Consider the following 24,506-nt stretch of genomic DNA (forward strand, 5'->3'; position numbering starts at 1 on the left):
ATTTTTAATCCTTATCTCCATACTTCTGTTCATCTAATTCTGTCTGGATGGAACTCCTTGCTCCCCATCAAGTGACTATCTCCTACATAACCATTAAGAATTAACTCAGGAACCTCCCAAGGCATGGTTAGTAAGCCCAGAAGGCACTCCGATGTATACAGCAATTTCCATATTATGACCCACTTATTTATGTGTCTGTATGTCTAGTCAGGATTTGAGTTTAGTGGCTGAGCCTCTTTTTTTTTTTTTTTTTTAATTCTTTGTCCTCCTAACACCTAAGACAGTACCTAATACACTAGGTGTATTTGTTAAATATGTACTGTTGTTTCTACCCTGCACAAGAACAAGGCCAAAATCTCTATATAACAACAGGAACCCAGATATTGCAAATCATCAGACTGAAACAATAAGGAGCTGGAATACCGACGTAACAAACACCAAGATAATATACTTCCAAAAACCAACCCATTGGTTTTAGCTCTTAAAAGGCAATTTCATTACACCTAAATCCTTAAAAGGGATATTTTAACAGCCTCACTGCTTCCATTAATCATATGAAAATGAGATTATGTAGCAATTATTAGTGGTAATTATGATTGATATTTTTATAAACTTTAATTTGAATGGTAATATTCATTTTGGTAAAAATTTAAAGAAGAAATAAATTGAAGAAACATATGAAGCATATTGGAAAAAAATTACTATTTACACAGAGTTTAAATTGAGGGGTTTTTGGAACTCAGCCAAAAACCAAATATGCAATAATCACGGTGACACATTAATCCTCACACAATAATCACCTTATACCACTGTTATCATTTGGAATGTCATTCTTTTGGGAGATTGATTTAGAATGTTTTAGCATATTAAGTAACAATGCTGCTGAGTCACAAATACTAAAAGAAAAAGAGAAAACTAAAAAGAAAAAAAAATCAATGATACAGTGTTTCTAAGTTATTAATTTCTACCCACTAGTGTTTTAACCCCCACCTGTCTGTCAGTTTGTCTTACTTTAGGGATTTGCCTGTTGCTGTGATGCTGGAAGCTATGCCAGTGGTATTTAGATACCATCAGGGTCACCCATGGAGGACAGGTTTCAGCTGAGCTTCCTGACCAAGACAGACTAGGAAGAAGGACCCAGAAGTCTACTTCTAAAAAGCCTTAGCCAGTGAAAACCTCATGAATAGCAGTGGAACATTGTCTGATATAGTGCCAGAAGATGAGCCCCCCAAGTTGGAATGTACTCAAAAGACGACTGGGGAAGAGCTGCCTCCTCAAAGTAGAGTTGGCCTGAATGACGTGGACAGAGTAAAGCTTTCGGGACCTTCATTTGCTGATGTGACATGACTCAAAATGAGAAGAAACAGCTGCAAACATCCATTAATAATCGGAGCCTGGAATGTACGAAGTATGAATCTAGGAAAATTGGAAATCATCAAAAATGAAATGCATAAACATCGATATCCTAGGCATTAGTGAGCTGAAATGGACGGGTATTGGCCATTTTGAATCAGACAGTCATTTAGTCTACTATGCTGGGAATGACAACTTGAAGAGGAAGGGTGTTGCATTCATCATCAAAAGGAACATTTCAAGATCTATGCTGAAGTACAACGCTGTCAGTGATAGAATAATATCCATACTCCTACAAGAAAGACCAGTTAATACGAATGTTATTCAAATTTACACACCAATCACTAAGGTCAAAGATGAAGTAATTGAAGATTTTTATCAGCTTCTGCAGGCTGAAATTGATTGAACATGCAATGAGGATGAATTTATAATTACTGGTGATTGGAATGCAAAAGTTGGAAACAAGAAGGACTGGTAATTGGAAAATATGGCCTTGGTGACAGAAACAATGCCAGAGATCGAAAGATAGAATTTTGCAAGATCTATGACTTCTTTATTGCAAATACCTTTTTTCACCAACATAAATGGTGACTATACACAAGGACCTTGCCAGATGGAACACACAGGAATCAAATCGACTACATCTGTGGAAAGAGACGGTGGAGAAACTCAGTATCATCAGTCAGAACAAGGCCAGGGATCAACTGTGCAACAGACCATTGATTGCTCATATGCAAGCTCAAGCTGAAACTGAAGAAAATCAGAGCAAGTCCACGAGAGCCAAAATACAACCTTGAGTATATCCCACTTGAATTTAGAGACCATCTCAAGAATAGATTTGATGCATTGAACACTAATGACCGAAGACCAGACGAGTTGTGGAATGACATCAAGGACATCATACATGAAGAGAGCAAGAAGTCATTGAAAAGACAGGAAAGAAAGAAAAGACCAAGATGGATGTCAGAGCAGACTCTGAAACTTGCTCTTGAATGTCGAGCAGCTAAAGCAAAAGGAAGAAATGATGAAGTAAAAGAACTGAACAGAAGATTTCAAAGGGAAGCTCGAGAAGACAAAGTATTATAATGATATGTGCAAATAGCTGGAGATAGAAAATCAAAAAGGAAGAACACTGCGATGTTTCTTGAGCTGAAAGAACTGAAGAAAAAAATTCAAGCCTCGAGTTGCAATAGTAAAGGATTCTATGGGAAAAATAATAAATGACGCAGGAAGCATCAAAAGAAGATGGAAGGAATACACAGAGTCATGTATACCAAAAAGAATTAGTCAATGTTCAACCATTTCAAGAGGTAGCATATGATCAGGAACTGATGGTACTGAAGGAAGAAGTACAAGCTGCTCCAAAGGGATTGGCAAAAAACAAGGCTCCAGGAGTTGATGGAATATCAATTGAGATGTTTTAACAAACGGATGCAGCACTGGAAGCGCTTACTCATTTTGCCAAGAAATATGGAAGACAGCTTCCTGGCCAACTGACTGGAAGAGATCTATATTTATGCCTATTCCCAAGAAAGGTGATCCAACTGAATGTGGAAATTATAGAACAATATCATTAATATCACATGCAAGCAAAATTCTGCTGAAGATCATTCAAAAACGGCTGCAGCAGTATTTCAACAGGAAACTGCCAGAAATTCAGGCTGGTTTCAGAAGAGGACGTGGAACCAGGGATATCATTGCTGATGTCAGATGGATCCTGGCTGAAAGCAGAGAATACCAGAAGGATGTTTACCTGTGTTTTATTGACTATGCATAGGCATTTGACTGTGTGGATCATAACAAATCATGGATAACATTAAGAAGAATGGGAATTCTGGGATACTTAATTGTGCTCATGAGGAACCTTTACATAGATCAAGAGGCAGTTGTTCGGACAGAACAAGGGGATACTGAGTGGCTTAAAGTCAGGAAAGGTGTGCGTCAGGGTTGTATTCTTTCACCATACCTATTCAATCTGTATGCTGAGCAAATAATCTAAGAAGCTGGACTATATGAAGAAGAACAGGGCGTCAGGATTGGAGGAAGACTCATTAACAACCTGTGTTATGCAGATGACACAATCTTGCTTGCTGAAAGTGAAGAGCACTTGAAGCATTTACTAAGGAAGATCAAAGACCACAGCCTTCAGTATGGATTACACCTCGGCATAAAGAAAACAAAAATCCTCACAACTGGACCAATAAGCAACAACATGATAAACGGAGAAAATATTGAAGTTGCCAAGGATTTCATTTTACTTGGATCCACAATCAACAGCCATGGAAGCAGCAGTCAAGAAATCAAAAGACACATTGCATTGGGAAAATCTGCTGCAAAGGACCTTTTTAAAGTGTTGAAAAGCAAAGATGTCACCCTGAAGACAAGGTGCACCTGACCCAAGCCATGGCATTGTCAATCGCATCATATGCATGCGAAAGCTGGACAATGAATAAGGAAGACCAAAGAAGAATTGGTGCTTTTGAACTGTGATGCTGGCGAAGAATATTGAATATACCATGGACTGCCAAAAGAACAAACAAATCTGTCTTGGAAGAAGTACAACCAGAATGCTCCTTAGAAGCAAGGATGGTGAGGCTGCATCTTACATGCTTTGGACATGTTGTCAGAAGGGATCAGTCCCTGGAGAAGGAGATCATGCTTGGTAAAATACAAGGTCAACAGAAAAGAGGAAGACCCTCAATGAGGTGGATTGACACAGTGGCTGCAACAATGAGCTCAAGCATAACAAGGATTTTAAGGATGGCGCAGGACCAGGCAGTGTTTCGTTCTGTTGCGCATAGGGTCACTATGAGTTGGAACCAACTTAACGGCACCTAACAATATTGTTTTAGAGGTTCTTTTTTTTTCTGTTCTCATTAATAATTTAGAAACATGTCTATACCCTGATTTGTCTTTTCATGGTCTTTTTTCTTCTTCTAAGTAAAATAACTAGTCCCCTTAACATATTCTCATGAGTCTTGCTTTCTAAGCTCTTCATCATCATTTCTATTCTCTCCTGAGCTCTAGTCTTACTAGTTTTCCTCTAAAAATGTGGCCATCTGAAAGTAGAAAAAAACTATCACCTAAACACTTTCAAGCAATATATTTAGTCTTTAGATTGGTTGATATGATTCCTCACTAATTTACTGGGTGAATTTACATAATAGTAAGCAATCAGTAAATGGCATAGTCCAGCTCAGCTATTCTTTTTAGCTTTCTATTCACTATTCATTTTTTTCAAAGTGCTTTATAATCTTTTTTGTTTGATATTACTTATAATAAAACTGTAAGAGAGTTCAATATTAAACTCACAGTAATCTAAGCTTCTCAGAAAATCTATATAATTTAGCTTTTATATTCCTCCAAGGAAGAACAGAGGCTGGTCTCAAAAATACTAACAGGAAAAAAAATGGTAGCAGTGTTATTTTATAAAGTTGCACAGCAGTGATAGAATATTCCTAAGGACTTTACAAAAGATAGCACTAACTGACCAATGGTCAAAGTGTGGTGGGTGCTAAATCTTTAGTAGGAAGTTCATCTGATAGCCTTGGGGCAAATCAAGTCTTGATCCAAAGCCACCAGCAGACCAAGTGCACTCTACATAAAGATTCAGAATGCAAAAAAAAAAATTAAAAAATTCCAGATTGTCTCCTTCACAATTACAATGACTCAGCTTTCCCATCTTTACCTCTACAATTGTGATCAATCCAGTTTCCCACTAATTATTCTAATTCTTCTTCTGCTGTGTGTTTTGAACGCAGATCTTAACATTAATTTCTCTAACCTTAGTCCAAGATTAGGTTTATGTCACCTTTCCTCAAAACCAAAACCAAACCCATTGCTGCCCAGTCGATTTCAACTCACAGTGACCCCACAGGGCAGAGCAGAACTGCCCCATAGAATTTCCAACGCTGTAATTTTCATGGAAGCAGACTGCCACATTTTTCTCCTGTGGAGTGGCTGGTGGGTTTGAACCACCAGCCTTTTTTGTTAACAGTTGGACACTTAACCACTGTGCAACCGGGGCCTCTCACCTACTGATAATTTAACCACTTGCACCAATTTGGAAAACCCTGGTGGCATAGTGGTTAAAAGCAACGGCTGCTAACCAAAAGGTCAGCAGTTCAAATCTACCAGGTGCTCTTTGGAAGCCCTATGGGGCAGTTCTACTCTAGCCTCCTATAGTTCTACCCTCCTATAGGGTCACTATGAGTCAGAATCAACTTGACAGCAATGGGTTTGGTTTGGTTTGGTTTTACACCAATTTGAAATGCCCAACACTTTGGCTTCTGAGATCTCTCTTTCCTGGTATCATCCTTTTTATCTGGCTGCCTTGGTTTTATCCTAGGGTGGTTCTCCCTCCACAAATTCCTTTTCTGCCATGAGTTTCTCATGGGTTGATATTCTGAAGGATAATATATTCTGACTCTCTTCTCTCCGCAAATGATGTTAGTAACAGCTTCAAGCAAATCCTCTATTCTGATGCCTTTCAAATGTCTATCTCTTCAATCTTCTTTCTAAGCTGACACATATACCCGCAATGGGAATTATACATCTCCAATGGGTATTGCATAGACACTATAACCCTCACATGTCAAAATCCATTTCTCCTTCAAATGTTTCTTATTTTGAATCTCAGTAAATGGAACCATCTACTTAGGCAACCAAGCCAAAAATCTTGAAGTCATCCTAGAGTTTTCTTCTCTACTTTACTTCTCACATTCAATAAACCTTTATCCATTTCTTCAAAAACGTTTATTGAGAAACTGCTATGTACCAGATATACAGCCAGGTGCCAGACATACTGTAGTAAGCAAGGTAGTCATCATCTTTGTACCCTAATGGAATACAGAGAGATAAAGAGGCTATTCATATTGTAGTGGATATGAGAGACGCCCCGGAGTTTGGCGGTGTATAACCTGTGAGGCTGTATATAGTGGTTATATTGTGACACTGCAAATATAATGTCCAAAAAAAAGTAACATTTTCAATATTTTTTTACAATGTCTCTGCTTCCATTCCTACTGTTATTTACTTGATTCCAACTGTCATCATTATTCTTCTGATTGCCATAAAGCTCTCTAGCCAGTTTTCTTTCCCCCCCTTTTCTAGTTTCTATCTTACTCATCCACCACAATGTTGTCAGAATCTTTCTAAAATTCCAAGCTAGATACAACCTTATCATGCTAAATTCTACCTATAGGATAAAAACCAAAGTTCTTAAAATGGCCTAAAAAGCTTTTCTTGATGGAGCCCCTTTACCCCTTATTCCTCCAAACCTCTTCTCTGCTGTGGCCATGCCAAGCTCATTGCAAGTCTCCCTACCAGGCATGTTCTGTCGTGACTCTATGCCTCAAGACATACTTAAATTTCTATCATGAATAATCCTCCCCATATGAATAACTCCTGCTTACCCTTCCATACTCAAGCCTGGCATCAAGCTGTCTGTAAAGTCTCCCTTAAGAAGCATTATAGCCCCTTGGGTGCCCCATCTCTGTTCTCTCATTTTACTCTGCACGTTACTTATGAAATCAGATTGTGATCACAAGTTTAAATCTTTCTCTCCTGCTAGACTAAGAGCTTTGAAGGGTGGAGGCCCTCCTTTGCCCATTTCCATATTTTTGAGTACTACCACAGTACCTTGACTGTAAGAGTCTCTTAGTAAATATCTGGTGAATAATTAATTGGGGGCAAATAGTCAGTCTTGCATAATTATGTCATTCATGTACTAAACTTTATGAAGTCATACCCAGCTCAGAATGGACAATGGGTCCCTAGCCTATAAAACCAAGTCATCTTCCTATCTGCATTCCAGCTCTTCCATGCCTGACATAAGCTCACAACTGAAAAACTATAATATTACATTTCCTTCAAAGTTCATTTCAAGATCCATTTGCTCTAGGAAGCCCTCTTGGACTATTCCTGCACTGGGACTATTATTTTCTTTGAACTGTTAATGTTTTAACACAGGGATGGCTATTTGCCTATACTTTCCCTAAGAAACTTTTGTATGAATATGTATCCTCTTTTCCAAACTGTACCAAGGGCCTTCTGAACAAAGACTGTCCCCTTTTTGTGTTGTCTCTGGCCCCTAACACTTCACTGCGATTGTGACAGGTATTTAACATGCCCTTAAAGAAGGAATAAAAACAGTGCTTCAGCAGATTCTGTTCCCAACACTTGCTTCCAAAACTGCTCTAACAAATTTAATTATTTTCCATCTTCATCTTTGTTGATTTCTCAGTGCCCACCAGAGCTGACTACACTCTTCTAATTTTTCTTCTGCCTTTCTAACTACTCCTCAATCTCTGCGCAAGCTGCTCTTCCCTTATCAGTACCACCAATCGCCTTTGAGTCAGTTCTGACTCACGGCAACGCCAAGTGTGTCAGAGTAGAACTGTGCTCCACAGGGTTTTCAATGGCTCATTTTTTGAAAGCAGATGGGAAGGCCTTTCTTTCAAGGCACCTCTGGGTGGACCTGAACCATCAACCTTCTGGTTAGCACCGAAGTATGTTAACTATTTGCACCTGCCAGAGACTGCCTCTTCCTTTATCAAATCAATAAATATTCAGTGCCTTGGGGGCATCACCTTCTCTAGGCCCATGTCCCATTTTACCTCTTACATTTAGCCCAAACCATCTGTACTTTCAGAACTCCGTTATAACAGAGGTAGAAAAGTAACTTCATTTCATTTATTGTGCCCAAGAATGTGTTCTATTGACTATTGTTACTGTGATAATAGTGAACAAGGGTTTAAAGAGGAGAAGAGCGTACCACTGAATCAAATTAGAAGATTCAATGGGTACATAGAATAAAAAGGACATTTCTTGATTTTGTTTAAGCTGGATAATGGCAGGGTTATGTGGCAGGCAGGAAAACTTAAGGGTTAATTTGTTCTGTAAAATATTACACAGTGATTCAGATCACGTTAGAGAACATACAATCATTCGTGTTTCTATGGTGTGGCTTTAGGCCATGGAAGAGGCTATCTGTGCACTTACCACAGCGGAAGCTGCAGCAGCCTCCCTCAGGCAGAAGCGCTTAAGCCTCCGATAATGTCTAGTGATTTGCTTAAAAGAGGATAAAACGACACACCCTCAGGCAAGGCAGAAGATTTAAATAGAGGCAATTTAGTAAACGGAGTGCCTCAGCAAATTCAGAAATTAATCCAGATTAAGACATTTTGCTTTTAGGATTTCTGTCAAAAGACCAGTTCTACTCCCTCCTCCCATGTAATTTAGAGGTGGGGGTGGGGGAAGGGAGTAAAAATGTATATTCCATAAACTTCATGTGCTCAAAAATTACAGAGCAAAGTTACCAGCATGTATTTTCAAAACAAGTAGAAATGTAAGCTTTTTTTTTTTTTAAATAAATTAATTGGAGTGAGGGTACTGTACTCATTCTAATATAAATAATCTAGAAATTTAGAGCATTATGTCTGAAACATGTTTCTGTTGTATAATACAGTTAATGATAAATTACTCCTTCAAGTAGTTATTTAATCCACCAGTTTCATCAAGAACATTGACACAACTCTCCAATGTACACGGAGTCAATTACTGACTGATGTCCCCAGATCTCTAAAGCACACTCAAGAACTTAATTGAAACTTTATTGCTACATACACCTACCCAATCTAGGAGAAACTAGATAGTGATCTTTTTATAGTTCAAAATTTGCGTGCTGAGACCTAAACGTTCATATCTGAGTTCAATAAATTCCCAGAGAGAGATCCAGGGAAGATTATATTAATGAGAAACTCAATTCCAGTAATTCTGTGTACAAAAACACACTGATGGGTTTGTCTGAGGGATGGCCTAATTAGCTCACTATTAACCCAGAATTTATTCTGCTGTATAGAAACACAGTAGCCATGGTTATAAGTCTCTTGGTAATGTATTATTGGGAATTGTTTAAAATATTTTTATTAATAATAATCTTCATCTCATATATAAATATGTATTTCTTTGTGACCTTCAGGTCCAACTCAAAATCTCTGGAAATTGTGATAGGCCCTCACCTTGCTTCCATTTTCTCTGGCCTCTCGTTCCATCTTGACGTCAGAAACTAGAAGGTTCTTATATTTGTTTTTTCCATTACTGCTGTGATCCTCTATTCTGTATTCCGAAGTCAGCTGCGCTGAGAGGGGACTGTCACTCAGGTTCAGTGGCTGCTCTTCCTGCTCCAGCCCAGTTTTGCCTTCGCTGTTGGAGTCTCCCATCTCCCTGCCGTGTGCTCCCCCTGAAGCAACAGAACCGTGCCCCAGAGTCTCATTGCCGTTAAAGCTTTCTGCAGCAGAATCATCTGTTGGAAAGAAAAATGTGTATTTTTATTTTGATTATTATGACTCTTCAGTTTCTACTTCAACTAGCATTTCTTGAGCTACTATTAAAAAATTAAGGGCTTGAAATTCTGCTATGTAATCTTACATGCAATATGTAATTTAACCTTTGGAATAAACTTGGGAAGCAGATTTTTAATCTCACCAGCCAATTTATGCGCAAGAAGAAGTGAAATAAGATAAGAAGGTACAATAGAAGAAACTTTTCAATTACAAATGCAATCTCAAAGAAAAGGTGATTTGAACAACAAAGAGAAAAATGTAATTGTTTTGTTTTTCCATTAAAAACATCCACATTTGGTAAAAACGCTGTACAAGCTTTATGAAGAATGATTGAGTAATGTGTCTCCAAAACATTAAAACCAAAACCAAACTCTTGGCCGTCAAGTTGATTCCAACTCATAGCGACCCTACAGGACAGAGCAGAGCTGCCCCGCAGGGTTTCCAAGGAGCGCCTGGTGGATTCGAACTGCCGACCTTTCGATTAGCAGCTGGACTCTTAACACTATGCCACCAGGGTTTCCTAAAAACATTAAAAGTGCTCATAAACTTTGCTCCAGTCATTCTACTTCTGGGACTTTTAAGCATAAGAAGTTGAATCTTTACATGTATCTCTGTGCAGGTAAAAAGACATTTATCTCAGTGTCGTTTCAAACAGCAAAAAAATGGAAATGACATAAATTACCAAAAACATTGGCTTAATAAGAGTTAGAATGGTTAGGATATTATGTAGTCATTCAATATCCTAAAGATATAGGGAAATGTGAATCATAAAATATTTAATGGAAAAAGCTAGCTACAAAACAGAGTGCCCAATATACCCCCAATTTTGTAAAAAGAAAACATATAGACACAGAGGAACAAGGCTGAAAAGATACAGTCCAAAATGTTACTAGTGATTTACTTTTGAGTATGTGGTAATGGGGAGCCCTGGTGACACAGTGGTTAAGAGCTCGGCTGCTAACCCAAAAGGTGGCACTTCAAATCCACCAGCCGCTCCTTGGAAACCCCATGGGACAGTTCTACTCTGTCCTATAGGCTCACTCTCAGTTAAAACGGACTCAACGGCAACAGGTTTGTTTGGTTTTGGGGAGGGTCGCTATGAGTCAGAATCGACTCAGTGACAACAGGTTTGGATTTTTGTTTTGGAGGTGCTGAGGAGTCCCTGGGTGGCACAAATGGTTAGCACACTTGGCTGCCAATATTTCTAAATAGTCTAGTCTGAATTAACTTTGATGAGTGTGCCAACAGTTCTTTCAGAGGAGCCCTGGTGGAGTAGGTAGTGATTAGGAGCTACAGCTGCTAACCAAAAGGTTGGCAGTTTAAGTCCACCAGCCGCTCCTTAACAACCCTATGAAGCAGTTCTACTCTGTCCTATAGGATCACTATGAGCTGATATCGACTTGATGGCAATGGTTTTGATTTGGTTTTTGGTGAGGTAATGGATTTTTTAATATTCTTAATTATCTACAACTAATACATACTATTTTTATAATAACAAAAAATGAAATAATGGTAGAAAAATAACCAAAATAAGGAAGAACGAGAAACAGAATTAATATTCTTGGCTTTAAAATAAATAATAATCTTGTTAGAAGGAAGTATCTCAATGATAACTCACAGAAAGCAAGAAACAAAGTTTACATAAAACAGAATTATGATTTTTTTAATTTCGTCTTTATTTACATGAGAAGGATTTTTTAAATTAATTTCAAAGGATTATGATGATGGTGTGGTGGTTAAGAGGTACGGCTGCTAACCAAAAGCTCAACAGTTCGAATCCACCAGGCGCGTCTTGGAAACTCTATGGGACAGTTCTATGCTGTCCTATAGAGTCACTGTGAGTTGGATCGACTCTATGGCAATGGGTTTGTGTTTTTTGTTTTTGTTTTTATAATGGACAAAGGTCTTAAATTGTTTCCTTTAGCTAAGGCTTTTCTTGAAACCATTTATAAATGTGAGTGAACAGGAGTAATTTTATTCAATACTTATGATTTTTTGTTTGATTTCTGAATAGTCTCAGTATGCTTTATTTTTGTGGAGTGCAATGAAATATTTAATGCCTTCTAATCAATTAATCAATTAAATCCATGGAAATAATATTTAAATTCTGAAGGAAGTAATGTAACTCATTTGTCTACTTATTCATTTATTCAACAAACATTTATTGAGTGCCTACTCTGGAGTCAACAGGGTTAAATATGTGGCCCATAGAAATTCTGCCTTCCAGGAGTTCACGGTTAATTAAAAGAAACAGAAAACCCAAACCCAGTGCCATCTAGTCGATTCCGACTCATAGTAGACATTCAATTAAAATGCAGAGTGAAAAGACTGTGATCCAGCACGTGTGACAAAGACATCACAAAAGGCTTCCTAGGGTAGGTTATATATGAGCTAAGGTCTAAAAGACGGGTAAGCCTTAACTACATAAGCCTTAACTACGTGAAGTTGGGGAACAGCATTCCTAACAGAGAGCCTACCATGTGCAAAGTCACGGACCAAAAAATATGCAGGACAAGTGAGATGAGGGCTCTAATGCCATAAGATTAGAGGGTTGAGTGCAAAAGAGAGAAGGAAGAAAATAAATCTAGGCAGGGAAGGCTCATTACCTCTGAGTCTATAGGGTCGCTATGAGTTGGAACCTACTCAATGGCACCTAACAACAACAACAACAGGCAGGGAAGAATAGGGTAGGTTCAGAAGTATTGTGAATGTCACAGAGCTTGTATTTTAGCTTCTAGAGCAAGTACAAGCAATTTTAATTTGTGGTGGGAAGTATGATGGGATTTTTGTATTGTAAAGAAGTCACACTGACAATCATGAGAATGAGATGAAAAGAGAACAAGATGGAAGTTGGGGAGACCAGTTAAGCAATCTAGAAGTCCTCTAATCCAGAGGTTTCAAAAGCTTAAACTAAAGCAACAATGGTGCAGAAAAGGAAAGGCAGGAACGCCTAGAAAAGTAGTAAGGGTATAGAACCGGTATGTGATGACTAATTTCATGTGCCAACTTGGCTAGGTAGGCTAGAGCGAACAGTTGTTTGGCCAAATACTAGTCTAGACTCTGTTATGAAGTAGTACTATGATCAGGTGGCCTTAAGTAAAACAGATTACCCTCCATGATGTGAGTGGGCCTCATCCAATCAGTTGAAGACCTTAAGTGCAAAAAGGGAGTTTTCCTAGGGAGTATATTGCCTCTAGATTATAAACAGACATCTGAGCCAGAATCAACTCAACAGCAACAGGTAGACATCTTGCCTAAACTCCACTCTTCTTTTCCAGTTGCCTGGCCTAAGTATTTGGGGACATAAGCCTACAGGAATCTCCAGCCTGTCGCGTGACCTATAGATTTTGGATTTGCCAGGCTCCATAATCCACGTGAACCAATTCTTTAAATCAGTTTCTGTCTCTCTCCCTCTCTCTTACTATTGTGTTTCTTTAGAGAACCATGACTAAGGCAAGGCAGGACTGGCAATGGTCAAATGAAATGTGGGGACAAGGAATAGGTAAGGGTCCAGGAGGAAACCCAGTTCTCTCTTTCCAGGAAAAAATGAAAACAACGTGCGTTAAGTTTAATTTTCAGTAAAATAGCATTTTTAATTAATTTTCCAAAACACTGTTCTGGAAAACCATTAAGATGTGTTCATAAAGCAAAATTGCACTAGTAAATCACTCTTTTTACGTGCCCATTCAAGAACCCCTCCATGGGGAGAGAAAACACACACAGGAGATTTTAGGAAACTGGCTACAAATAATATGGCATAGGACTTTTCATAGCTAGTATTTTGAGAAATCAAAGGTCTTCTTGTAGCAATTAAATATCTAGGATTTTTGAAATGCCCAAGTAGGGTAATGGTTTGTATATAACTAATTGGGAGAATTGCATATTCTTTTACAGCAATTCAGATCTTATGCTAAAGTATGAAAGATCATTTCTGAATTATTTAAATTATCTTTCCAAGAAAGTTCAAAGACAAAGATAATAGATATATTCAAGTCCAATTATTTAATTCACAAAAAAGTGATTAAATATTTGTGTACTAGAATCCTTTAAAACAAAAGTTTACTAAACGCTTCATGTAAAGTAAGCTTTATCAATATGTTAAAGCTATAAATAACCCTAAAGATATAAAAACCCTAAAGATATACTACATTTTAAAGTCTCCATTAAAAAAAACCTAGTGCTGTATAATATAAATCCAATTTCTATTAATTAAAAATTGAACATGTTATGTTATTTCTTTAAACTGAAATTATCATACGTAATTAACATACATATATATATTTTTTAATCTAGTAAATAGTGTACAATTTATTCCTTTTTCAGGTAAGATTAAACATTGTCAATTATCTGGGCAATCTTTAATAAATGTCATGTGTTTATAATTTTAACATAAAACAAATGATAAAGAAGAAATTATTTTTAGACTGAGTAGTTCACTCCAGATGTTACCAAGGTAACCAAATTCAACAGCTTTACATATTTCATTTCTGAGTAAATCAGTACATTTTATGAAGAACAATTGAATGATTTACTCATTTGTATTTTTTATCAAATATATATCCACATCTTTTGTAATTCACATGGTAAAAGAATAAATTATGTCACAAAGTACCATTATTTTATAAATAAAAATTTAAAACAAAGTTTTCAATGTCTATATTATGAATATGCAATACAAAACAAGGAACAGACATTAAACTAAGGACAAATTAACAATTAAATATTGTCTCATTTCGTGTAACCATGCGGACGGTTTTTATTCTCTCTTCCTTAAGGATATTTTTTCAGAGTTGAAAATCACAAATCCCAGGCTCCTGATTATCGTAACCAATTCACACCAGTTTGTCATTTTTAAGCAGAAACCTGCTTCCTTACCCAACATAGTTTGCTCCATCCTGAGTGGCTGCTGCTGTGTGGGTCCTGGGCTGCAGGGCTCTAAACCAGGTGAAGTGTCTAGGTCTGTGGGTATGGCCTTCAGGCCCAGAGCTGTGGTGCTTCTCTCAAGATTTCAGCCTGGGTACCATAGCGTTTGAACCAAAGACTGTATTTAAGTCCCAAGGGAAAACAGTACCGGAAGCTTTGGAAAATAAGAATGCCCAGGGTACCTAGCAACAGAGGAGAATGTGGACTGTGATGACAGGGTTGTGTGGAACCCAGTGACATCAGGAGGGCAGTTGGACGTTTGGGTTTAATTTGCTCTGTGGTTAGTGTTGATGAGACAAATTTTGTGTTGTGGAGAGGGCCATCTAAGCTAGTAGTCTGAGTGAGGCTCTTGTCTGTAAGGTCTAGTAACACAAAAAATTGCACACTATTCATTTTCTTCTTTCTCTTTCCTATGTCCCATTCTTTTTTCCAATCGGTAGAGACCCTAAAAACACCATTTGTTTAATTATTTTTAATGTCTCACCAGCATTTTGTACTAAGGCAGTTTCATCAGCAACAAATTCTCTACAAAGAGAATTAAACCATAAGAGTAAACACGTATGTGTTTAGATAGACAGATTTAAGTATATAGATAGATTTAAGTGACAACAACAACAACAAATATGTACCTGAGATCGCTTGGCTGCCAAATGAAAGGTTGGAGGTTCAAGCCCAACTAGAGGTATCTCAGAAGAAAGACCTGGCAATCTACTTCCAAAAATCAGCCACTAAAACCCTATGGAGCATATCTCTACTCTGACACACATGGGGTCAACATGAGTCAGAATCGGTTCAACAGCAATTTTTTTTTTTTTAAGTATATAGATAGATTTACGTATGTATTTTTGTATATGCATGTGTGTGTGTGTACACACATACATGCAAACAGATGTGATGTATATATATATATATTTGAAATCTCCCAAAGCACCTGACCTACTTTCTTATTCAGTTACTCTCAGTAGCTCTTCATCATGGCCTTTAGGCCAGGTGCCTTAGGCAAAATGAGTAAGGAAAAAAATGTATCATCCTTATTTCAAAATTTATACTTGGAGGTTTAGTCTTAAAATCCAGGTCAGATGCTCATAGCACCCAAAAAGATTTCTATCATTTTCCCCAAAATGTACCATAATCTTCCCCCGCATCATTGATGCCTCCTAAGAAAATTTTCCATAAGACTAACTTTTAAATTCAAAACATAGATGTAAATAACCTTGTTCCAAACAATAGTATGTCAATATCATAAAAAGTAGAACACAGTAATAATAACTTAAAAAAACCAAAACACTTAAAATTCTATTTGCGATGTAAAGAACGTAGTCCAAATCCTCTCTATCACTCCTGACCTCTGCTCTCTGCCTTCTCCTAGAGACCTTATAGGGCAGAGTAGAAACGCCCCATAAGGGTTCCAGGCTACAGTCTTTTATGGAAGCAGACTGCCACATTTTTCTTCTGTGGAGCGGCTGGTGGGTTTGAACGGCCAACCTTTTGACTAACAGCCCAGCACTTTAACCACCGTGCCACCAGGGCTCCTGTTCCTAGCCATTAAAAAAAAAACAAAAAAAAAACCCAGTGCTGTCAAGTCACTTCCAACTCATAATGACCCCACAGGACAGAGTAGGCCTGGTGGATTCAAACTGCCAACCTTTTGGTTAGCAGTCATAGCTCTTAACTACTGCCCCACCAGGGCTCCATAAAAATGAAAGTTTATCCATTAATGGACTATACTTACCTCTTCCACCCAAGCTACCTCTACAACATGAAGCAGGTTATATAGTTTAAGCTGATAGTTTTCAGTACCTCCCCAAGCCCTGTTTCTGCCCTCAGGCCAACTCCCTGACTCATTCCTGCCTTCGTGGTTCTTTGGTCTGCCTGTCTTTGCAAACTGGAAATTCTTCTTACTCATTGTTATCATTTCCCTTTTTCAAATCCTCCTGGTGTCCTACCCATTCTTTGACTTTCTATTTTACTTCCTCTCTAACGTATTTAACATTTAATCACACAGTCTCGTTTTGTCTTTTATCTTTTGCCATCTTATAGTCAAAAACTCCATCTCCTGACTTAACAAAAATTCTGCACTTCCAAGTCCTTAATACCACAAACAACTGGGGAAAGAGAAATCATCAAAAACGCAGTCTCCCACTTTTGTTTGTATTTGCAAATTATAATCCGGATTTTGTGCTTTTTAGTAATGTTATCTTGAACATGTACAAAAGAATCGTGGAAAGTCTTGAAGTTAAAACATTCACATTAAGATGAAGTTTTTATTAGTGACACTAATGTAAGTAAATACATATGTATGCTACATATATACACGTATGACTACAGCAAAAAAGTTAAAAAAATTACTTTTAAAACAATAAAACTATTATGCTATGGGTGAGATAATAACAATAAGCAGCTCAATTGTTCACCACAGTATTTCTATAGAAGGGTAGTCCTATTAACCCTTGTCTGGTAGCACCCAATTGAGCCGTTGCTAAAAGGTGTTTAATTTAAGGACACAGGTGGAAATCCTGCTGGCGAGTGGTTAAGTGCTACGGCTGCTAACCATAAGGGCTGGCAGTTCAAATCTACCAGGCGGTCCTTGGAAACTCTATGGAGCAGTACTTGTAGGGTTACTATGAGTCAGAATCAACTTGACCTCGACGAGTTTGGTTTTTGGTTTGGTAGAGGAGGTACACAGATAATGTGGATGTATTTAAATTCTAAAAGTAATTCTGAGCTATCAATGAGGTGGCAATGTATAATCTTTATACACAGAATTAAAAAAAAAATTTAACCATATACTTATGTGCAAGATATTTTTCTTGGAAATATGAATCTAAAAATGGACTCCATGTAGAAATTGTTCTTGAACTCAGACTATAACAGAAGGTTACAATATGAGGTAAAAACAGAGAGTTTTATTTGAGATATAATGCATAAACAAGGTTCTTCACAGGAAGAAAAGTCACCCACAAGTCACTGGAGATGAGGACAGTATCAGAGAAGACCTTTTACAAGAGATGGAATTTGAAAAGCTGAAATGTATGTTATGATTGAAATGAGGGTGGACGTTATTCCAGGTCAGGAAAGCACACGAGAAAAATTCCTAAAGAGCTGGAAGAGTCCAGGGAACTGAGTACATTTCACATACAAAGGTGAAAAACCATATGTTTTAGAAGGTATGGATACGGCAAGGGGTTTGGTTTTGTTCTGGGGGGGGGCTTTTTTTTTTTTTTGGTGGACATTTTACCGTGCATTCGTTTTTTTCTGAATCACTTATAAAATCAGCAAATGTTCTTCTAGGGTAGCTACTTGGAAAAGCCCACTGATTATGTGAGTCTAGTCTGAGAAAATTCTATTTATTTGTTTCCTACTTCTAAGCGATTGTCAACTGACCCATATAACATAACTTCTCCTCCGCCCCAATTCCAAGATGATTCATGTTTAAAAATGGTCATCAATGCAGTAACTTGTCAGCGGCTTCTTAAACGACTAAGTAAATTATAAAATTACTACTTTCATGCTTACCCACTAGCTGGTTTAGACTTTTAAATAACTTGATATTTTACAGAAAATAATAAGCATAAACATTTTTAATATTTTTACAATTAATTGGAAAATATCCATGACTCCTTTTTTTTGACAAAGTCACAGTTACTATGAATATTATAGTGTTTTACTGGCTACATTCATAAGAGAGGGAAACATGAAATTTCAGTTAGAAGTACATGTAAGTGAAAATAATACATACCTGTATATGTATGAGTATGATGTGTGTGTGTACGCATTTTCCCAAGTCATGGCCCTCTGATCTATCCATGAACTTCAGGATAAGTGTCCTTGAACTAACTGTTCCACTTATCTTAAATTGTACCATTATAATTATAAATGTCAGATTTTAAATCTTTATCTTCAACACTGATTTTCTAGGTTTCAATGGAGCTTTGGTTAGCCCATTTTCTCAACTTACAATACCTTGTCATCCTGTGAGTTCTAAACTCCACATATTTAATTTATCAACTAGACTGTGAGCTCCCAGAAGGTAGATGTTTTATAGCTTATTTTTCACTGTGCCTCTCTATAGAACCCAGCTTAGTGCTTTACATAAAGTTGACATTCATATATGCACATATGTATATGATGATTAATCAACAATTGATAAATAAGGCAAATGTAATGAAAAGACAGGAAAGAAAGAAAAGACCAAGATGGACGTCAGAGGAGACTCTGAAACTTGCTCTTAAGCGTCGAGCAGCTAAAGCAAAAGCAAGAATTGATGAAGTAAAAGAACCGAACAGAAGATTTCAAAAGGCCTCTCGAGAAGACAAAGTAAAGTATTATAATGACATGTGCAAACAGCTGGAGTTGGAAAACCAAAAGGGAAGAACATGCTCGGTGTTTCTCAAGCAGAAAGAACTGAAGAAAAAATTCAAGCCTCGAGTTGCAATACTGAAGGATTCCATGGGGAAAATATTGAACGACGCAGGAAGCATCAAAAGAAGATGGAAGGAATAAAAAGAATTAGTCGATATTCAACCATTTCAAGAGGTGGCATATGATTAGGAACCGATGGTACTGAAGGAAGAAGTCCAAGCTGCTCTGAAGGCATTGGTGAAAAACAAGGCTCCAGGAATTGATGGACTATCAACTGAGATGTTTCAACAAACAGATGCAGTGCTGGAAGTGCTCACTCGTCTATGCCAAGAAATATGGAAGACAGCTTCCTGGCCAACTGACTGGAAGAGATCCATATTTATGCCTATTCCCAAGAAAGGTGAGCCAATCAAATGTGGAAATTATAGAACAATATCATTAATATCACACACAAGCAAAATTTTGCTGAGGATCATTTAGAAGTGGCTACAGCAGTATATTGACAGGGAACTGCCAGAAATTCAGGCCGGTTTCAGAAGAGGATGTGGAACCAGGGATATCATTGCTGATGTCAGATGGATCCTGGCTGAAAGCAGAGAATACCAGAAGGATGTTTACCTGTGTTTTATTGACTATGCAAAAGCATTTGACTGTGTGGATCATAACAAACTATGGATAACACTGCAAAGAATGGGAATTCCAGAATACTTAATTGTGCTCATGATGAACCTTTACATAGATCAAGAGGCAGTTGTTCGGACAGAACAAGGGGATACTGATTGGTTTAGGGTCAGGAAAGGTCTGCGTCAGGGTTGTATTCTTTCACCACACCTATTTAATCTGTATACTAAATAATCTGCGAAGCTGGAATATATAAAGAAGAACAGGGTATCAGGATTGGAGGAAGATTCATTAACAACCTGCGTTATGTAGATGACACAACCTTGTTTGCTGAAAGTGAAGAGGACTTGAGGCACTTACTGGTGAAGATCAAAGACCACAGCGTTCAGTATGGATTATACCTCAACATAAAACAAAAATCCTCACAACTGGACCAATGAGCAACATCATGATATATGGAGAAAAGATTGAAGTTGTCAAGGATTTCATTTTACTTGGATCCACAATCAACAGCCATGCAAGCAGCAGTCACGAAATCAAAAGACTCATTGCATTGGGCAAATCTATTGCAAAGGACCTCTTCAAAGTGCTGAAGAGCAAAGATGTCACCCTGAAGACTAAGGTGTGCCTGACCCAAGCCATGGTATTTTCAATCGCATCATATGCATGTGAAAGCTGAACAATGAATAAGGAAGACCGAAGAAGAGTTGACACCTTTGAATTGTGGTATTGGCGAAGAATTTTGAATATACCATGGACTGCCAAAAGAATGAACAAACCTGTCTTGGAAGAAGTGTGGCCAGAATGCTCCTTAGAGGCAAGGATGGCAAGACTGCGTCTTACATACTTTGGACACGTTGTCAGGCGGGATCAGTCCCTGGAGAAGGACGTCATGCTTGGCAGAGTACAGGGTCAGTGGAAAAGAGGAAGACCCTCAATGAGGTGGATTGACACAGTGGCTGCAACAATGAGCTCAAGCATAACAACGATTTTAAGGATGGTGCAGGACCGGGTAGTGTTTCATTCTGTTGTGCATAGGGTCGCTATGAGTTGGAGCCGACCTGATGGCACCTAACAACAACAACGTCAACGACAATATGATGCATTAGTTTGTGTAAGGAATTCTTATATTGGTAACTCACTCATGAAGCTATTTAATGCAACAATTTAAAACAAAACAGATAGCAAGCTGTATGTAAAATGATAAAATCTCAGGTGAAATTTTTTAAATTAATTTTTTGTTGTTCTTGTTGAGAATATACACAGCAAAACATACACCAATTCAACAGTTTCTACATTTACAATTAATTCTGTGACATTGATTACATTCCTCAAGTTGTACAACCATTCTCATCCCCCTTTTCTGAATCATTCCTCCCCCACTAACATGAACTCACTGCCCTCTAAGGTGCCTATCTAATTTTTCCAGTTGCTGTTGTCACTTTGATCCCATACAGATAGTTCTTAAAAAAGCATAATTCTCAAGGCAGACTTTTTTTTTTACTAGTTATGCTAGACCATTATTTGGTTTTAAAAAGACTTCAGGGGATATTTTTGGTTTAAGGTTTAAAGATTATCTCAGGGCAAGAGTTTCAGGGGTTCACCCAGACTCCATGGAGTCCATGAGAATTTGAAATTTTGATCTGCATTTTCCCCCTTTTGATCAGGATTCTTCTATAGAATTTTTATCAAAATGTGCCGTAATGTTAGCTGGACACGATCCAGTTCTTCTGGTTTCATGGTGAAGGAGTCCGTTGTTCATGGTGGCAATTAGCCACACATTCCATTTCCTCCTACTATTCCTGACTTTCCTTCATCCTCTATTGCTCCAGGTGAATAAACACCAATTGTTGTGCCTTGGATGGCTGCTTGCAAGCATTTAAGACCCCAGGCACCATGCAACAAACTAAGAAGCAGAACAGAAGCATTAGACAAGTTATTAGGACAATTATCTGGGATGTCCCATGAAACCATGACCCTAAACCTCCAAACCAAGGAACCAAAACCCCGTGGGATTGATTGGACATAAGCAGCCTGACCAGCTATTCCCCACCTCCCCTGCCTTTTTTTTGTTATTGTTGTAAATATTTCTACCACACATCTTTTCCCAATTCAACTTTTTACAGGTGTACAACTTATTCACAGCACTTAAAATAATTGGCTGTGCAAACCCATTAATCAAAGTGATTTTTCCATCATCAAAAACTGAAACTCAGTACTCCATAAGCAATAACCCCTTTTTCCCTCCTTCCTCCCACCCCTGGTAGCCACTAATAACCTTTGGTCTGTATACATTTGCCTTTTCTTGTCTTTTTATATAAGTGAGGTGTCATGGATTGAATTGTGTACCCCCAAAACGTGTGTCAACTTGGGTGAGCCATGATTCCCAGTATTGTGTCACTGTCCACGATTTTGTTATTTGATGTGATTATCCTATGTGTTGAAAATCCTAACCTCTATGATGTTAGTCAAGAGGCAGTTCTACTCTGTCCTATAGGGTCGCTATGAGTTGGAATAGACTCGACGGCACTGGTTTTTTGTTTTTTATGATGTTAATAAGGCAGGGTTAGAGGCAATTATATTAATGAGGCAGGGCTCAATTTGTAATATTAGGTTGTGTTTTAAGCCAATCTCTTTTGACATATAAAAGACAGAAGCAAGAAGAGAGACATGGGGACCTTCAATCACTAAGAAAGCAGAACCAGGAGTTGTGCACATCCTTTGGATCCAGGGTCCTAGGGCTGAGATGCTCCTAGACTAGGGAAGCCTGATGACGAGGACCTTCCCCCAGAGTTGACAAGAAAGAGAAAGCCTTCCCTGGAACTGGCACGCTGAATTCGGACTTCTAGCCTCCCAAATTGTGAGAGAATAAGTTTCTCTTTGTTAAAGGCATCCACTTGTTGTATTTCTGTTATAGCAGCACTAGATAACTAAGACATGAGGTCATCCAATATTTGTCCTTTTTTAAATATTTTCTTGCTTTTTAGGTGAAAGTTTACACAGAAAATTAGGCTGTCATTGAACAATTTTTATACAAATTGTTCCATGACATTGGTTACAATTTCTACAATTTGTCAGCATGCTCATTATTTCCATTCTGTTTGTTCTGTCTCTAGCTTCCCTTCCCCTCCTTGCCTTCTCATCTTTGTTTTTAGGTAAATATTGATTGTTTGGTCTCATATAGTTGATTGTTTAAGGCAGCACATTACTCACAGGTAATATTGTTTATTTTATAAGCCAATCTATTATTTGGCTGAAAGGTGACCTTCAGGAGTAGCTTCAGTGCCAAGTTGAAAAGGTATCTCAGGGTGATAGCCTTGGCAATTCCTTTAGGCTCTATCGGTCCAGTAGGCCTGGCCTTTTTAGAAATTTGAATTTTGTTCTAAATTTGTCTCCGATTCTATCTGGGACCTCTTATTGTGTCCCTGGCCAGATGGTCAGTAGTGGTATCTAGTTCTTCTGTCCCAGTTTAAAAGAGGGCGATTAGCGCTGTGAACTAGTTCCTTCTTTGCGTCTTTGGTTTCCTTCATTCTCTTTTGCTCCAAATGAGTAGAGGCCAGTAGTTGTATCTTAGATGGCCACTCGAAAGCTTTTAAGACCCCAGATGCTACTTACCACCTAGGGTGTAGAACATAATCTTTGTGAACTGTGTTATGTCTATTGGCTATTTTTTTCCATGAGTCCTAAGCCTTTTAACCCAATAAACCAATCCTGCAACTTGATTGGATATGGCCAGGAAGTCTCCATAAACTGTGCCCCCAATGTGCTTTATTATACATATGGATATATACTATATTTTTATGCAAACAATGCACATCTTCTACATTTGTTTACCATCTGTGCTCTCCCCCTTCGAGGTACTTTTGTAAGTGCCACTATGCCAAAAATAGTGGCAATTAAAAAATATCTCGTGGGGGAAGGCATGGTTGGCAAACAAACGTAGAAGGAGCATGTTATTTACATGAAATAACATATGCAGCATGCACAGACACGTATCTACACATGGCTATAGATACACCTATACATGCATGCGCATGTACTCACATATGCCTTCCCAAACACATGTATGCATACATATCTACATATGTAACTACACACATATTTTTGATTGTCGCTACTGCTGTTGCAAAATTATATCGTTATAGCATTTCCAACTTGACCAAGGTAAACGAAAACACTAAGAAGTACACAAGAAAAAAGGACAATTTTGGTAAATGCTATATCAACCAAAAAAAAAAAAAAAAAAACCGTTTGGTATAGCATTTACCAAAATTGTCCTTTTTTCTTGTGTACTTCTTAGTGTTTTCATTTACCTTGGTCAAGTTGCACAGGCTTCACCTATATTTGGTATTTCCTTTCCCATCCCCCCAAATAACAAGTGTCTACTATCTAGAAAATGATTACCCTCCCTACCCTTCCATCTGGTACCATCAAGGAATGTTGCTTTCTGTGTGTATATCTATTCTTGACTTTTTATAATACTGGGATCATACCATATTTGTCATTTTGTGATTGAATTATTTCACTCAGCATAATGTCTTGTGAAATTTAAAGACAATCTAAAACAATCATCTTATAGCAATTCAGTGTTTTCCAAAAAAACTGGCAGCTAACCACAGGAGAGATATTTCTCAGGAAACACATTAAGTGGACAATAGAAATTAAAAAAAAAAAGGTCTTTTGAATTATTATTAAATCAATCTATTAGTAAATGATATAATTTATTGAAGAAATGGAACAAGGATTTATTGTGAATTATCCCAAACTGGTAACTACATTAAATGAACAAAATGTCACAGATTTGGGGTAAGTCATTCTAAAAAGGAACATTCTAATTGAACTAAAAATTAATATGATCCAAAGGAGGTTGCCCTAAATTGGCATTTAGCCAAACAACAAATC

The 24,506-nt window shown here is 37.8% G+C and overlaps 1 protein-coding gene across 5 annotated transcripts in view; it reads right to left on the bottom strand.

Moving 5' to 3' along the window:
* The window catches only part of NOL4 (nucleolar protein 4), a 409,694-nt gene that overhangs the window by 173,359 nt on the left and 211,829 nt on the right, over positions 1 to 24,506 (bottom strand). For 3 of the 5 annotated variants that reach the window (XM_049901605.1, XM_049901604.1, XM_049901609.1), the window contains one exon: positions 9,375 to 9,658. In XM_049901605.1, coding sequence (XP_049757562.1) covers positions 9,375 to 9,658 — 284 coding nt within the window. Of the gene's footprint in view, positions 1 to 9,374; positions 9,659 to 14,573; positions 14,593 to 24,506 lie in introns of those variants that run through there. The other 2 variants (XM_049901608.1, XM_049901606.1) reach the window with 1 other exon arrangement.

The sequence above is a fragment of the Elephas maximus genome, chromosome 11, assembly GCF_024166365.1.
Source record: "Elephas maximus indicus isolate mEleMax1 chromosome 11, mEleMax1 primary haplotype, whole genome shotgun sequence".
NCBI classification, from domain to species: Eukaryota; Metazoa; Chordata; class Mammalia; order Proboscidea; family Elephantidae; genus Elephas; species Elephas maximus.